Consider the following 17,543-nt stretch of genomic DNA (forward strand, 5'->3'; position numbering starts at 1 on the left):
GATTATTGAAGCAGTTCCCAAGCCATTTTTTCACCATAACCCAGAAACTGCACTGGAAAAGGCAGGAATTAATGTGAGGGAAAAGCTTTTTTTGGTAGAAGAAAGGAATCCATTAACAAATACTGGATATTGGTTTCATAGTCACGAACACTGGGAGTTTCTACAGTTGGAAACTAATCTAAGTGATTCAGTATTATTGCTAAGGTAGGCTGCACTTTAGGAGTGAGTAGTGCAGTTCCAGTCAAATAACATCTTCCTCTGAACACAAAGCTTCTGCACTTGTTTCAAAAAGAAATCCTTTGCTTTGGCGCAGAGATGCACAGGTATTCTTAGCCTGGTCCATAGAGGTATGGATCAATAAGTCCCTGTTGTAACAGCACCTTTATCCAGTGGTTTTTTATTATGTACTTACTGCTTTTACTGCACATTCTTTTTGTCAGAGCTTATTTCTGGTGGGCAAGGGTGGCTATCTGGCATGAAGCCAGTTCTCTTTTGTCATTGCCAGTTGCAGATCTGGCTTGCTAAATCTGAATTCTGCTGTGGTTTGCTTTCCCACCTTTTAGTACAGAACTAGTGCCTGTTGTTGTTAGGGAGCCTAAAACATAATGAAAGCAATTTTTTTTCCCATCCTGAAGTATTGCAGATTTTATTTTTCATTTTTTTCCTGATGGAGAATGGCTGTGTTTCATCCAAACTGTCTGTTTGGATTGCTTTACTGTTGCATGAACTTTATTTCAATGTGATTCTCCTCAGTCCCCAGAAGTACGATTTGTGCTGTTAAAAAGGGCAAGCTCTTAAAAAGCTCCTCAAGTAAAAGTGTTGTGTCACTTACCTGGTTCTAATGCAGAATTCTACTGATTTTCAGATTTTAATGCTGAGAAAGGTACTTGCTCAAAAGAGGGTGAAATATTAGTAAAAGAGATGATTGGAAGATAAACCACTGTATATGGTTGAACTTAATCTGTGTTGGGTCAGTACAGCAGAAATTAGTTTCCGAAGTCTTTTATGAGGTCAAGGATGGGTTGAAAGCAGTGAGGTTTGTACCACTGCAGGAGGACAACATGGAAAAAGGCCTGTGTGTGAATAGGAGAGCAATTGTGGTGAGGTTGAGAGAATTGACTAGCAAAGGACAAAACAGAGGTGGGCATGTAGAAGGCAGAATGACAAAGAGCATTTCTACACCGGTGCCAAGAATATTTAGGCTGGTTAGAAGTCAGGCAAGAAGTCAATGGAGAAAGTGTTTAATGAGGATTTACAGGATCACAGCAGAAGCTGGAGAAGATCAGGATATGACAGCTATTCCAGCTTCCCAGGAAGTGAGAAGTCTTTGATTAGTTAACATCCTGTCATCTCTGCTTTAATGTTTGAATGAGTTTTATTTCTTCATATGGTTGCTGGATGGTTTGCCTATTAGAACGTAGGGGAAAGTCACTTTTACTTTACTGTGGTACTGATAAACACTTGTAAATCAGAGCTTTTAAGGCATATGGTATGCATCAATTTATTTATTTATTTTTTTAATCAAGCATTATTTGAGGTCTTTACAAGACAAATCATACAAAGAAGGTTCTGCAAATAGAATCTGTTCCATTGGTTTAGTAGATCTCTCCTAACTTGTGTTTTTGCAAATGTTAATTAAAGATGACTTCATACACTAAATCTGCTTCCCTAATGTAGTCTTTGGGAAATGAAGGAATTTGTGGGATGTCCCTCGCATTTCTGAGGCCTCAGGGAATCTCAGAATATCAAGACAACATTGGAGTTTAAACATATCTTAATTTTTTCACTAGGTTGAGAGGAGCATTGGAAAATGTTGCTTACAGCGTAAGACTAGGAAATGCTTGATTGTAGTCATGTGCTAAACAGTTGTATCAACTCCAGCAGCTAGATACATGTTTTTATACAAAAAAAAAAAAAAAAAAAAAAAGCTTGATCATATTTGTGTTACAGAACAGGAATACAATATTTTTTTAAACTTTGTTTTCTGATGCAAGAGAAGAATATGATATGATGTTGCTTCTTGTAAACTGTAATTGGGAGAATAGACTACACAAATTATTGTGGCAGCTATTGGCAGGTAGGATTTTATAGAGATTAATCAGATACATTTTCCATGCTTGTTTTATTTTAAGTCTAGTTGTCTCTGACCTTATTTTACCTATTGTGTTCCCCCTTAGAGGGGGACTAAGGAGCATGTAGCGAGTGAAATATTTGTGAAATATAAGAGATCTATGAAGGAAGTTGACGTGTCTAATTTAAAATGTTCTAAAGTTTTTAATACTGGTTGGTTGTATGAAGTCAGTAAGATTGGAAAATCAAGGCGAGTTCACTTAGACATTTTTTCTGAAGTTTTAAAACATTTTGTGTGTAGCAGCTTTATTTTTGCTGAATACAGCATGTGCCACAGAGACCTATATTGCTTTTCATGAGCTGCTACACGAGTTTACTTATAGAACAATTTACTTGTAAACTAGGGAACATTAATTGAAAGATGCTTTAATAATAGTAAATCTCTAATCCAACAAAGCATTTTACAGTAAATTTAAAGGTACAGTTAAAAATCAAAGCTAAAAGAGTTTTGTATCTCAAAGATGCAAAGCATCTGGTTTTATAATAAAAATTACATATATATTACAATATTATATGTACAATAATTAGATCTATATTTCAATATATAAAGTACACTAATAATATATTACTCTATTACAATACAATGTATTACTCTTACACTAAAAATTAGATCTATAAAGATCACTGTATTCTAATGATTTGATGCCCATTGCTTAGGTTGCAATTCTTTTAAAATCTTGCAAGAGTCTAATTCTTTTTTGAGATGGTAGGGAATAAGGGGGAAAATGGGACATGAAAGGAAACTGGTCCTGTGTCTCCAATATATGAGGCCATGTGCCAGTTGTATTGGCTTGGCTTGTGACCATTCTCGTCATGACACAAGTGGTATTTTTATTTTTCTTGTCATTTTGCAATCTTGTTTGGGTGGAGAACTTCTGGTGTAGGTTGTTACCTCTCTGAGTACAGGGGCAAACCTGGAACAAAGTAGATTACATTTAAAAAAAAAAAAAAAAAAAAAAAAGAAAATTCAACTGTATTTTTGGGAATAGGCTTGTGATGAGCTTCCCAACTTAGTTACCAACTGTGAATCTTGGGGATGGGGCTATCTGTCTGGATGGGATCTGGCATAATTGACAGTTCTTGGTTGTTTTCCTGTTCTGGATCCAGCAAAGATATCTAAAGCTGCCATTTATGCAGTCAAGGATGGTGGTAGTATAGCGTTTTATTTTCATCTTAGGTTGCAAATGCCATGAAGAACTCACTGCCCTTTGATGCTCCTGATGCGTCACAAGAAGGCCAGAAGGTACTGAAGGTCGAAGTTACTCCAACAGTGCCGAGGATTTCTCGGACTGCCATTACAACAGCTTCTATCCGTCGTCACCGCTGGAGGAGAGAAGGTGAGCTTTCTCTGCTGACAGCAAATATTGTAGCATACTGTATTCATCGTCACTGTTACCTGGCTTCTGAGTTTGAATGTTTGCAGAACAGTTGGTTGTGGTTGTTGTTTTTGTTTTGTTTTGAAAAGTGATACTCCATAACAGTGTATTTTAGTATTATAGTATTTCACATTTTCAGAGCACTGCATGAACATGAAGGTTTGGGATGTTTGTTTTGTTTTTGATCTGGTGATAACCCATGAGGTAGGTACTAAATAAATAAATGGAGAGGCTGGAAATAGTTAAGACTTTTTTTCTCTGTGTAACACAGCATAAAATTGTAGTGGCAGAGTTTGGTTTATAATTTGACTTCTTTCTTTGATCCACTCAAACTTAACTGCATGCCATCATAAATAGATGAGGAAATGAATGGTATTAGTCAGACCTTGACAGGGTTCCAGTTACCTACAACCACTAAAGGCAATGGGAGATGGAAGAGCTGAACACTGTAATCCTAGCATCATATGGCCCACCTTACAGAGGGGATATGTCATAAAGTAGCTTTGGATAGTTTAGAATTAACCTTATTTTTCTTCAGTGAATATTTAGATCATATAGAAGTGTGCTTGACTGTATGAAGAACAATAAATATGTAGTAATGCTTACTTTCATATGGTGAAATCTTCATTGTAGCTGTAGCAAAAAGCTTGCTTTGAATTCATTTTGTCAAACCTACAGAACTTTGTCTCTGCATGTATTGAACAGATTTTAAAAAGATGCATAAATGGCAGAAGGTAAAAAAAGTAATATAACCTAAAAATAAATTGAGGGTACAAGAGTCTAAAAAACAAGTATTACATCTTTCCTTTGATACTTTTTTTTTTTCCTATATCGTGTGCCAAAGGATTTAATGACTTCTGGTCTTCAACTGAATGGATGTTCAGGACAAGAAGCAGCTGTCTTCTGTTTTCAGGACTCTGGGTCGTGTTTGTCTTTACTGTAGTTGCCATTATATTCATTTTTCGAGTCTCCAGTCTACAGCATAGCCCACTTGTCCTTTTCTGTGGATGTTCTCACAAACTTAACTAAGCGTGGGTAGTGTTTCGTTGTTTGTTCCATGTCCGCATAAATCTTCTATTTTCCCTGCCTGGGTTGAAATGCCAAGAAAGGAATAGAAAAGCACTAAAATGTTATATGTTGAATCCCAGATGGCTTTGACTTCTCAAACGAGGCTGACTCAAGCATACCTGGCTCACCGATCCAACACGGCTCCACAGACCTAGGGATCAAACATGAGCAAGAGGGGGAGGTGCTGATGCGCAGGACCCCTGAGCATGGCTTCCTGGAGCCCACCTTGGCAGCAGCCACAACAGAGGGTAGGACAGAGATGAGGAGGCAGAAGTCAGTGAGGCAGTTGCTGGAGGAGGATCCTGGCTCCCTATCCCCAAGCAGAACTTCTTTCCATTCTAGTGTGTGTTTCCGCTATCCCAGGGTGTATTAGCTTCTCTTTGCAATACACGCATCCCCTATATACCTAACATCAGGTCAGGTACTACCTTTTGTTATCACGTGGGCTGGCCTGGGGCTTGCATCTGTGTGGTGAAAGACTGCTTGGCATGGCAAAAAAAAAATAAATAAAAATGACAGGGGCAATAGCCAAGAGCTTTGGGATTGCTTGGAAACTTTCTATTACTGAGCATGTTTAATATTCAGAAGGAAAAAATGCACCAGATAAACATGAATCTAGTCCTGAAAAGTAGACAGTGTAGAATATTGGTTGTATTGTGTTTGCAGCTGTATTTGGTTGGCTACAACTTAGTTCCAATAGTGTCTTGTTAGTCCATGTTTTTTTTTAAATTTCCAAGAACAAAGACAAGCCTATCTAAGACATTCACAACTGGAGATATTTTTATTTGCCAGTCATTCTTTAACTGAAGATTCATATGCTTACTAGTTTACATGAATGACCTGGCTGCTCTAAAATCAATTATCAAATGAAGAAAAATCTTGTGTTTTCAAGAATAAATCAGGTTGTCATGTTTCTGAATGCTTGGGAAACGGTATTTGCTTTTTTGCTCAGTTTTGCTGTCCACATAAATGCTGTAGAGCTTTGTATGCCTGCTCTGCAACCAGCAATAGCAGATAGAGTAGCTGGCAGATACTCACTTTGCTTAAGTTCATCTATTATGTTCTCATCTTTATTCCATGAGAACAAGCATTTGAGTGCTGAAATTTGGATCATGATTTCTCTTCAGAGATGAGAATTAATTTCTTATAAATCTAACTTAATGGAATTTCAAGTGTTTTCCTATTTTGTCTCCTTTTCCATCTGAACAGTCTATCAAACAGTTTTGGTATTTCCAACAATTATAGTCCATCAGTTGATCATAAACAAGATTTTATTTGTGGATTTGGATAGGAGCGAGCTACATAGGCTTCAAATTTGTTCTTCTGGAGAACTTGGAGATTTAATGTAATGTTATCGGAGAATCCTTCCCCTTAATCAGAGGCGTTATCAAACAATAATTAAGACATCATACTTTAGTAGAAGATAGTTGCATAAAAATGTTCAGCATAGATTTATAATCTGTTCCGTGGTGCATAGTGAGTTTGAGCATGCTCAGTAAATAAGTAGTCTTCTAACTTCACTGGTTCAGTTGGTCTTAGTTCATTTTACTAAACTTTGCATGTGCATGACCTGAAGGATATGGAGAACTCCTCAGCTGCAGAGAACCTTCTGGAAAATGCAAAGTAGGAAAGAAGTTGATGTGGCCTTCTAGTCTTAATTTGTTTCAACACCTATATCAATTGAGATGTTACTGGAGAAGTCATAACTCCACATGCTTTATTTCTGTTGAAATTGGTTGAATATACTTTACTTCTTTAAATGTTGGCAGTATACATGTATAACTATGTGCTTGGGCAAATTGAATTCTGCCAGTTGACAGCATGTGGGAAAAGGCCCAGGAATGGAGTTTGGATTGGTTATCAGTATCATGTGTAAATAGAGTGGTCTGTTGTTTTATTGGTGCTGACTTCACCAAGTTTTGGTTAGAAAATTTCCTCTCATAAATATAATTTTGATATAAAACAATATAATGAGAATGCTGATCATTTTCATTGACTCTTCAAACTTCAGATATGGAAAGGATAAATAGAATAAAGGTTACTTTAAAAACTGTAATAAAATCCTTTTCAGATCAGTGTTTTGACCCAATAAATACAAGAAGGCAGAAGATTTCAAGAATGACTGAGTAATACCTTACCAAGGTATTCTGCTTTTGGGTGGTGGCAGCTAACCAGTGTGCACTATTTTGAGACAGTGAAGAATGCTGTATATATGTCTACAGGGTTAATTATGTACTGGCATTAATTATGTATTCTTTGGAGAGAGATTTATTTTGAAAGAAGAGTGAGAATCCAGAAGACACGCTGTAGTGCAATCAATGGGATTCCTGTTAGGTTGCACTGTCTCTTTCTCTTCTGGACTTACAGTAGAGAGTACTTGGGAGGACTAGGCTTTTAGGTTCTTTTTGTTAAATCATCTTATTGGTCTACTGGAAACAAACCAATAAACTTCTATGACTTCATCCTGTTTTACCCCCAAACAGAGTATGCAAAGATTGAAATATTTTTGTTTCTGAGGGTAGTTTTTTAGAAGAAAAAGAACATGTACTGCAAAAAGAGTGTTTGCTGAATTATTTCAGTCGTACTGAGAACTTCTGTAGCTACATGGATTTGACTAGACAGAAATTCTCTTGCATGTTGTCTTCTCTATCTTCTTCATTTTTGAGCACTGCTGAGCTGCTTGGGCATTTATATAGTTGCAGCATCCAAAAGCTTGCAACAACCCCTCTCAGTCTTATTTTTTAAAATCTGTGGATGAAATGCCACTTCTTCTGTGTGACTCCTTTGCTTCAGTGTCCCTGACCAGTAATATTTTAGCATTTTGTTACTCAAAAATGTTTTGACATGAACTGTGAGGAAGCACTGAAGAAGCAGTGTTCTTGCAATAACGAAAAGCTTAGCAGTATTGTTGAAGAGATTATCTTGCAAGTTACACATCTTTTGCTGGAATAGAATGGATTGAGAGGGGACTTCAGCTGCTGCTATTGCTGCTTGTAACCAAACATGCTTTCATCTAGCTTTGCATGATTATGAAGAAACACAAATGTTGGTTTATTGAAAAAGTGCTCTTGCTTTTAGTGTGTTACAGTTACCTTGTACTTTTATTAGCATCTTTGATTATGCGTGGGAAGGTTGGGGGGAATGGAGATGTGATGGGTTCTGACTAAAATATCTTGCTGTCTAATGTAAGAAAATACATGTATGTCTCAAGGAGAAGATGATGATCTAGCTTGACCAAACAGAGCAGAGTAAAAGTATATGCATTTTAAATATGGATGCAGAAGGTTAAAGCAAGTAAAGTGTTCTTCACTTTAATAATGGCTGTTAAAGCCTAAGAATATGTTTTGTTTTGTTTTTTTTTTCTAAGGTGAAAGGCTTTGCTGAGGAAGGAAGACAGTAGTAACACGAACCTTCTTAAAGGCTGAGTCAAGTAGAACTGTATAATACTGCAGAATAATCTCACATTGCATTGGTGTGAGAGAGGCCTGAGCATGATCTGATTTGGAAAAGGCTAAACATTGTAAACTGATACACAATAATGGTAATTCCAAGGCAAAGCTTCCTAAAAAGAAAAGTAGTTTTAAAACCAAAAGAATAATAAAACCTTTGTTTCTTGTTTGTTGTGGTTTATTTTTGCTTTACACTTGAGAAATGTGAGGTTGGATCAGCCCATATTCCTTCTGCACAGAGGAAGAAACACTGAAGGCTTTGTGTCTGTTCTGTTTGCAATAATGTAAAATGCTCTGTAGCGCTCTGCTAGCAATCTGTGTGAATGGACCAGGTTCTACTCAAATGTTAGAATCTGTGAGATCCTTGCCACTACTTTAACCCCATAAAACAAGAAACAAAGTATCAAACCCAAGCTCCATTTTCAGTTTTGAAACTTAAATGCTGCTCAGTTTTCTACTGAAACAATACCTCCTGTTTTGAGTATTTGGAGCTTAGAAAAAGGACCGGAATTAAGATTTAAAAAACAAACAAACAAACAAACAACAACAAAGTCTTCATTTACAGCCCAAATTAATAATTAATCAAATTATCAGACTGAAAACAAGGGTTTAAGACAGAAGCTTGTCAGTCTTTTTTCTTTAAAATCCCATTCTAAAGCATAAAGCCTCTTTTACAACTTGAAGTGTTTCAAAGGTTAAATTTCTATTAATACAAGATTTTTTTTCCTCTTAAAAATCTTGATCTGAGATTAAAGCAAATGTGATAGAAGGACCTGGATAGGATTGCTGGAAGTGCAGAGATTATTGAGCTCTGGGAGAGAGAGAACTAGGAATTAGGTTACTCTCCAATAGAAAGTATGGTTACATTGTTTCAAGTGCCAACTATACACAACAGAAGCCTTCTGTCTCTGTTGGAGCTTTGTTGCAGGCCTAGGAATTAACCTAATTCTGAAGCCTACTCAGCACAAACCAGAAGATTTCCTGGACATGCTTGGATCTTGCCTAAAACTAAGATAAAAATAGTCTGAAAGGCTTTATATATGTATATGTATATATACATATAACTTTCTTTTTTAAAACAAACAAACAAATGTGTTGGCACTAGTACCTGCAGACAGAACTAAAATTAGCCAAATGGGGCCTAATTCTTCTTCTGTGTTTATAGATATACTTTTGGAGATATTCTTGACTGATGAAAATGATGTAGAGGAAAGGCAAATGAAGCTCCAGAAGTACTTATTTTATCATCAGATTCTCTTATTCTGCTATATGACAGGAAGATTACATACTGAGAATCAGGATTTTTTAAGGAAGTGGAAACCAGGTGGATCAGCAAATGACATTTGTTTTGACATTGTGTGCATCTCTGCATTCATGTAACCTGAATGCTTACTATGTGTTCTGATTGGTTTGGGGTTTTTTGGTTGTTCCCTTTTTATTAATAGATGCTGAAGGTGTAAATGGAAGAGAGGAATCTGTGAACCTTAACGATGCTGATGAAGGATTTTCATCGGGAGCTTCCCTCAGCAGCCAGCCGGTTGGGACCAAACCTCAATCATCTGTATCCCAGAAGGGCAGCTTAAGGAAAACAGCAAGTGGACGTTCTGCTAAGGATAAAGAAACCTGTTCTGCAGCAAAATCTAATGAGAGCCCTCGAGATTCAGTAGCTCGGAAGCAGTACATACACCAATCCACTGACCTTGGTGCAGATATAATTGAGATGACGCCTACTAAGAAACACCTCAGCCTGCCTGCTGGGCAGGTGGTGCCAAAAGCCAACAGTTTGAGCCTGATCAGGACCGCCAGTGCTTCCTCCAGTAAATCATTTGACTACGTCAATGGCAGTCAAATAGGCTCCAGTGTTGGAGTTGGTACAGAAGGTGTTACCAATCTAGCCGCTGGCAACACCAATCGGTTTTCAACTATCAGCCTACAGGAGGACCGACTAGGCCAAGCTGGGGAAGGTAAAGATCTTCTCCCGCCAGGAGCTCCCTTAACCAAGCAGTCTCGATCTCCAAGTTTCAATATGCAGCTGATATCCCAGGTGTAACTTTACCTCCCTTCATTAGGACTCCCTCTTTCCCCTAAATCCCCAGGCAAGTTCATCCTTAGGCAAAACAAGAACCATCATCCTGCAGTGTGAAAATACTGACTGTTGTGATCTTGTTTGATTTGGTCTAGCTATCATACTGTATTACTGAAACAGCAATAATTCTTCCCTCACCTTTATTTCCCCCCCCTTGTAAAGATGGTTGTGAAGCAGTATATAATGTACTGTATGCCTATTTCCATGCCTTCCTTTCTCCTTGGGTGACGTGCAATCCATCGTAGGCTGATCAGTCCCATTTCAACACTGTGAGACTGGAGATGCCGGCGGAAATGGTGAATGTGATCCCTATGAGATGATGCTTTGGCTCTGTTAAGAAATAGAAACGGGTTTGTTTTCTTGGTCTACAGTACTGCAAAGACTACTGGATCATGACTTTTCTTTCTCAGAACCAGGAGTGCCTCAGAGATTCTGATGTGACTTTGGACCTCTCTGAGTTTGTGCAATCAATTCTGGGGAGGGGATCATCATTGCTGCTCCTGGCTGCCTACAGCACTTTTTCATTAAAATGAGGGTAGATTTTTCTTGCCTGCCCCCAGTCTCTCATCCCAGAAGCTTTTGATGTTCAGCAACTGAGACATGCGTATTAACAAGTTGTTTTCCCTCAGAGAGAGGATTGTAAGTAGATAATGTAGGTTACAATGCACTTCTAATGGCGTTGTAGCCATATGTAATGTTATGTCTTCCCTTCCAGGACACAGGGTCATTCTGTATGTAGACTAAAATCTAGACAAGACCATGCTGTTAAAGCAATTTGGTTTGTAAATGGGAGGGAGACACTACTTTCCCAGGAGCTAATGGCTGGCTTTGCTCCATTTTTGTTATTGGTGTTCTTGTTATTGTTGTTTTTCTTGTGAGGTGGTGATCACTGAGATGAAAGGTGTATTCGGGTAAAGAGTATTTCTCAGGCTGCTTTCTATGGTGTCATGGATGTTAGACATCCCCAGCTCACTCAGCTACTTTCTCAGTGTCCCCAAATTCAATCATGGAGTCACTTTAAGAATCTTGCAGTCCAGACAGACCATCTTCTTAAGGGGCTGTCTCAGGGATAGAGACAATAGTTTGCTAGAAATACTGAAGCTTTAATGTGAAATGCTTTTCTAAAAACACCGTTTGCACAAAGGGGTACTGATAGTCCTTTTTTCCAGAAGGATCACACTTCATTGCCTTGATATATCTAATCTGTTAGTTTTTTTAATTGTTATTTTAGTGGATAGGCCCCTTCTCTAGAAAATGCAAAACTCATGCCATTGAGCCAAGCCTTGAATGTATATGACTGGTGTACAGTGGGCACTGGCTGGTACTTATGCTACAGAACACTGTTTGGAAGCACATTTCTGATTACATAGGAAAATGTTTGTCATCCTCTCCCTCTCTAGATTGCTAGAGAGCAAAGGGGAAAGTTCATCCTGTATTCTTAAGTAATGTATGGTATCCTGGAAGTTTACAAATTTAAACGTACAGGAAAGAGTTATGATCTTCACATGGGCACTTTGGTTTCACTGTCACTGTGAAGAATAAACATAAGCTGTTAAAAATAGCAGGTTATCTTTGAATGACAGATAGACAGAAATTCAGGACAATAACATGGTGTAACGTTGCTGGTATTTTTTTCCTTTTTGCCTTTGAGCCTCTTTCAGATGGAACTTTTTTTTTTTCAATTTTACATTAAAATTAATTTAAATATTTGACATGTTTTTGTGCTTTGACAAGTCACTTTGGCAGTCTAGTCTTAAGAACTCCACATTCATAAAGAAGTAAATTAAATGGCAGCTGGACTAATGCAGAAATTTAGTTAGAATAAATAGAATCATCAGAAAGAAAGCCTTACTATTTCAAAATTGAACTTAATCTTTAAAGGCCACAAGAGATAGAACTAAGGTAAAGGTGAGATTAAATTATGAGGAATTTTCTGTAAGAATGTCAAAAGCTATGCATGATTTGACTCTGCTTAATTTATTTTGTCAAGTTTTGCTGGTGGAGACAATTGGCAGGTCATGGTAGTGCAGAAATTCACTTGCTAGTTTGTTTCCTGAAAGTGTAAATTTGTTTTGTAGAGACCATCACGCTAAGTTTATAAGGACCAAATGATTAGCGTAAATCTTTGGGAAATAAAAGGTTAGGATTATCAGCTGTTTTCTGAAGAATTACTACACTTTATTATGCCTCTGCCTTTAAAAAATGGGATTGCTCATTAGCAAGGTTCTCTAGTTTCTCATTTTACTGTTATAAACATTCCCAAAGACATTTTAGGACACTTAAATCGAGTCAAATTTCACAAAACAATTTTTTATACCCTTATGGGTGGGGTCCAACAAAATTAAACTATTTCAGGAAAGAGAGACACCCCACTGACTCCAGATGGGGAAGTCAAATGTACATACGTTTGTAGTTAAATCTTTAGTCAAATTATAATTTAAAATATTTTTGCAGTTCTTGTTTTGATGATGTGCCTTTTGTTACAGTTAAATGCATTGTATTTTGTTCCTGTGTATATGTATTCCTACCTGCACAAAGCTTTAAAAAGAGTTCAAATTTATTCCTATTAAAAACTATATATAGTTTTTGCTATGTGCAACATCCATAGCTAATCAAAATTACCATTTGAGTGCAGTGTTTCATTTGTGGGAGCTTTTGTCGTTCTTCAGACATGTGCTGGTCAACATCTGTCTTACAAAATGAGTCATCACTTACATCTACAAAACAGGTGAAATAACAGGCTTTTCCAGTGCTGTTTATCACATTTATCTTTATCGTTTCTACACGGCTCAAACCATACCAAGTGTGTCAAGATTGTAATGAAACTTTTATACAGTGATGCCCAGTACACTTGAAAGTATTCTGGAAGTAATAGAAATGTCTAGGCTGAGAGAATAATGTGTTCTTTATGATAATGTGTTAAATATTAAACAAAGTACAAAACATATTCAAATGTTCTGATACCTGTGACAAATATCTGGACTTAAACATCTTTATCCTGAATTCACTCAGCTGTGTCTTGTTTTAGAACATTTGGTACTCAATGTGAGACACTAGATTTACATTTCTGCATCATTTCATCGCAGCTGCAGCATTATACAAACAGGTCAAAAAGCAGAACACTACTTTTTTCCTCTGTGCATGTGCACATACTTCTAATTCTTAAGTGAGGAAGTCTGAGGGTTATATGTAGATGTATATACATGTGTTAGTAACTAATTATCCCTTGATAAAGTTTTTACCATATTATGCTGCCATTTTGCCACTCATTTTTCTTGGGCTTAATAAGAAAATATAAAATGTTGGGATTGCGCACTCAACCCCATTGATTAGCCTTTTCAGGACTTTATTTTGAGCTGCTTTTGGTTGAATGTTGAGCCTCTTTTTGTTTTCATCCTGCAGGCAGCAAAACGGTGAGGGAAAAAGGCCTATAACAATGAATGTTGCAAGATGAAGTTTTAAATGGCTTTCTTATTCTTTTGATTTGGAGACTTTTTATGTCACTGTCTGTTTTAAGTGCAAATTTCTTTGAATACCCTTTCTGATGTGAATTTGAGAAAAATTTTAACAGCCTGCTTCATTCTGTAATGCTGAACGTTGTTGCAGCCAGTAAGCATTAGATGTAGTACTTGTAGCTTGCAAGTGTGTTGGTCTCAATTACTTAAATCTAAAATTTCCAACGTACTCCTGCTAGCTTTAACATAATTAAATTCATGTTTTGACAGCAAAAGAGTGAGGGGAAAAAAAATGTTTTCTGACAATGTATTTATTTGCACTACTTATGAATACTGGAGTTTACAGGGACTGTTTTTTTTCTCACCATGTGAGGTTTACTTGTGTGTGAGTAGGTACATACATTTGTCACGTATTGACAATCAATTGCCTCAACTGTGTCTATATTGTATGTAAATATGAACATATTTTTCAAGATTAAGGGGGAAACCTGCACCTTAATGGTGGTAAAGCTGCTCAGTAGTAAGGTGGCCCCAACTCTTGCCCCTTTCTGTCTCCAGATAGTATGTGGTTTGTTTTACTTCTTTAATGAACATTATTAGTGTTCCTGGAAAACTATAGCTCCAGGGAGCTTTTCCTCAACATTTAATGTATAACATATTCAGAAATTAGTTTTGGAGTAGACTATTTTATGCCATGACTGTATTTTAACCGAAGAGTTTAAACTTTTGCTATTTTATCATGAACTAATAACCATCTCTTTAAGTGTTTGGGTGTTTTATTTGTGCTCACAAAGCAGAAATTTTTGTTTGGCTTGGTTTACAAATTTAAATTAACTTGAAGAGCAAGTAGGAACCAAGTATAACTTCTTGAATAGAATTCTAAAAATCAAGCACTACAAACTTGATACTATACTCATAATCGTGGAGGAGGTGTGGCAAACCATAATTGAACGTGCTTGAATAGAACGGGTGTGCTGCATAGTGAACCAAAAGATGTTTCTGATGTTTGTAAATCTGATAGTCTCATCCTTAAATTCTGCAATTCTGTCATTGCCAAAAATATTGCTACCTTGGCATGCTTAATGTAGCACTTAAAACCATTAGCTACATCTCATTGTAACATCATTGGAATAGTTTGTGTTGGAATGGTAAACATGGCTTTTTTTTTAATGTCTTGTTTAGGATGACAAAGTTACAAAACTTTATTCCTTTCCAAGCATCCTAAGCAGAGGGCTGATCTGAATGAACTTGTGTTTTGTTCTTGTTTGGTATCAAAATGTTCAACATTTTATATTTTTTCCAGTATTTTAAATGCTGTTTATTTCTAGTATGTGCGCCTTAATTTCTCTCTCTCTTTTTTTTTTTTTTTTTTTTATTAAATTAAGAGAAATTTCTCTAACTTTTTTTGAACTAATATTAATTTGTTGTCCCACTGTCAGCTGAGTAAATTTAACTATGGAAAGCTTTTTTGTAGATGATTTAGAGGAACAGATACCAGCATGAGTGTTGTGTTAGTGAATGCATACATCAATCTGTCAAATTTGCAGCTGAAGAGCTAAAATACTCACCTGTCCCTTATACAGTGATGGAAAACAGTGGAGAGCTGTGAGCAACTTGGTTCATTAATAGTTTATGAAAGAAAGCAGTAAATGGGTTTTGCAAGACTGATATGTATGATGATTTCCACTTAGTTGTTATAAAATTTTATTTTATTTTAAAATAAGTCTTGGAACAAGCTTTCAAAACATTGCAGGTAGCCATTTCAGGTAAACTTTTCTCTTAAGTTTGGGAAGTGTCAAGGCCTGCTGTCATCTAATACGTTAGAAGTTCAGAAGCAAGCTATAGAAGTCTAAGGTACCACACAGCTGCCAGGAATGGGTTTAGTAAAAATCTGTCCCATGTTATATGACTTTATTAGAGATTTAATGTAGAAAAATACAATAATTTCTGCTTTTGTTATTTCATTTATTTTCTTTAGGGTACAAAAAAAACATGATTTTTTTACTGTGGTCATCAGATTTTACAAAACCTAACATTTGAGGGACCAAATGAATTCAAAAACAGGTCCATAAATTATCTGTTCTATCATAAAGGATTACTAAGCTATTCCTGTGAGGAGCTGCTAGTGACAACACATGTACAGTAAAAACTTTGTACAGTAGAACCTTAGCCTACATTTTAGCTTGTGCATGATGGGCAAAGTGATTAAATCAAGTTGTATTAAACAACTACTTGTTTGTGAGCGCCCAGTGTTTTATAGTCAGTAACATGTAAGCAATTTAGAGCAGAGTGTCTTTGCATTTTGATAATTAATTTACTTCATATTTTGACTCTTGAAAAGATGATTAATTACCTGTTAAATTGTGGTATAGATTTCACAGAGGTTTTATATTATTTATTTATTTTAGAAAAGCGATCAGGGAAGATTTCTGACTTGTTTGTGATTACTTTCTAGTAAAGTGACCATGTAGTGCTTTGTTATGGAATGAACCTTTCTTTTAGGTTGGTAGTGGATCCTGTCCTGTGTGTTTGAGTCCTCATCCTTCCCAGAACTGATCGCAAAACAGACGAATTAGTGTGGTTGAAGCAACCTTTTCAAAGAAAAATTGTTCTAAAAATAAGTAGGACTTAGGAATGACAGAAATACTGGCTGTTGACACTGTTCTTTCTGTTTAAGTGGTTCCTATTGTGCTAGAACTTTCATGCTGTTAGTTTATGAAAAATTCAAGTATTAGAAACTTTGAGTAAACTTACAGTAGATGTGTTAGCAATCACTCAAGATAAACTACTTCTCAAAGTATTAATAGATTGCTAGTACTGGGGTGCGTCTCTGTGTTTTTTGTGTGCCAGTGTTCAATGATTACTTTGAAACGACTTTTTTTTACTGTTTACTTGCGGAAGGTGCATACTTTTGGGATGGATGTTACTAGCTGGCTATTTATGAAGAAATACCACATGATTAAAAAGAATTGAGTCATCTAACTTTTTTTTTTCCATATCAATGATTCCAGGAAAAAGCTAATAAAGATTTTTAATAATTAAATCAGATACTCTTAATACATTTTAGATTTACTACAGTGGCTTTTATTTGCTATAAAACTAAATCTAGGTACCCCATGCTGCATTTTTTAAATTTGTAATTCTATTCTACAAATAATCTTTTTGCTCTGTATTGTCCTTGTAAGAATACAGGATATGCTGTCAATTTTACTAGCAAAAAGAAACATTCTGCAAGGGTTAAAAGATAATTTTCTTACTTATTCTGTCATGCCAGGTTTGTTTCTCTGAACTAAGGTTTCTGAGGATTTTTACTACTTTGTGATCTTATCTCTGTCATAGAAGGAGCATAAGCAGCAAGTAGCCCACTTATTGTGGACGAATAGGCTAGACAAAAGGGCATGGATTAGTAGCGTGAGCCCCTCTTCACCAGGGTAGCCCTGTGTGTTGGTGTGAATCCCAGGTGTTCAGGATGCAGTACTGGTGAGGAACTAAACCGAACAGGTTTTTAGTAACCACGACCTCTGCTGTATTGTAAGATGTTCTTTAACCTGGGACCAGGGAAAATCTCCCATCTTAGACCTGAAGATGGCACGTATCAAAGATCATGTTATTGGTGCATGTAAGCCATTATCTTACCTGTCTTACTGAACTGGTTAATGCTGTTGACTGTTGTTGAAATGTGAAATGTAGTTACTATTGACTCTGTAAATACCTGCCAGAGATGAAATATAATTATTTTAAATCATTGTAAATAGAGATGTATAAAACTCGACGCAATCTGCAATGCAGAAAAAAAAATTATATATATATATATAAATATATAACGATGTTAAATAAATATCGTGCTGTTTCTGAACAGAGCTGTGTAGGGTGCCAGTTGACTTTTATTTACGTATTTATTTGTAACTTGGGTCTGCGTTGGGCATGTCAGCTGAGGCGGGGGGCGGCGGGGAGCCGCTAAGACCGTGGGGCCGGTGGC

The 17,543-nt window shown here is 36.5% G+C and overlaps 1 protein-coding gene across 6 annotated transcripts in view; it reads left to right on the forward strand.

Moving 5' to 3' along the window:
- Positions 1-17,414, forward strand: part of HYCC2 (hyccin PI4KA lipid kinase complex subunit 2) — a 59,481-nt gene extending 42,067 nt beyond the window's left edge. For 5 of the 6 annotated variants that reach the window (XM_082763090.1, XM_082763089.1, XM_082763091.1 and 2 more), the window contains 3 exons: positions 3,308-3,467; positions 4,655-4,822; positions 9,469-17,414. In XM_082763090.1, coding sequence (XP_082619216.1) covers positions 3,308-3,467; positions 4,655-4,822; positions 9,469-10,073 — 933 coding nt within the window. In that variant the 3' untranslated portion in view covers positions 10,074-17,414. The remainder of the gene's footprint in view (positions 1-3,307; positions 3,468-4,654; positions 4,823-9,468) is intronic. The other variant, XM_082763093.1, reaches the window with a different exon arrangement.
- Positions 17,415-17,543: the final 129 nt, after the last annotated feature.

This window comes from Aythya marila (assembly GCF_965140915.1).
Source record: "Aythya marila genome assembly, chromosome: 6".
NCBI lineage: Eukaryota > Metazoa > Chordata > Aves > Anseriformes > Anatidae > Aythya > Aythya marila.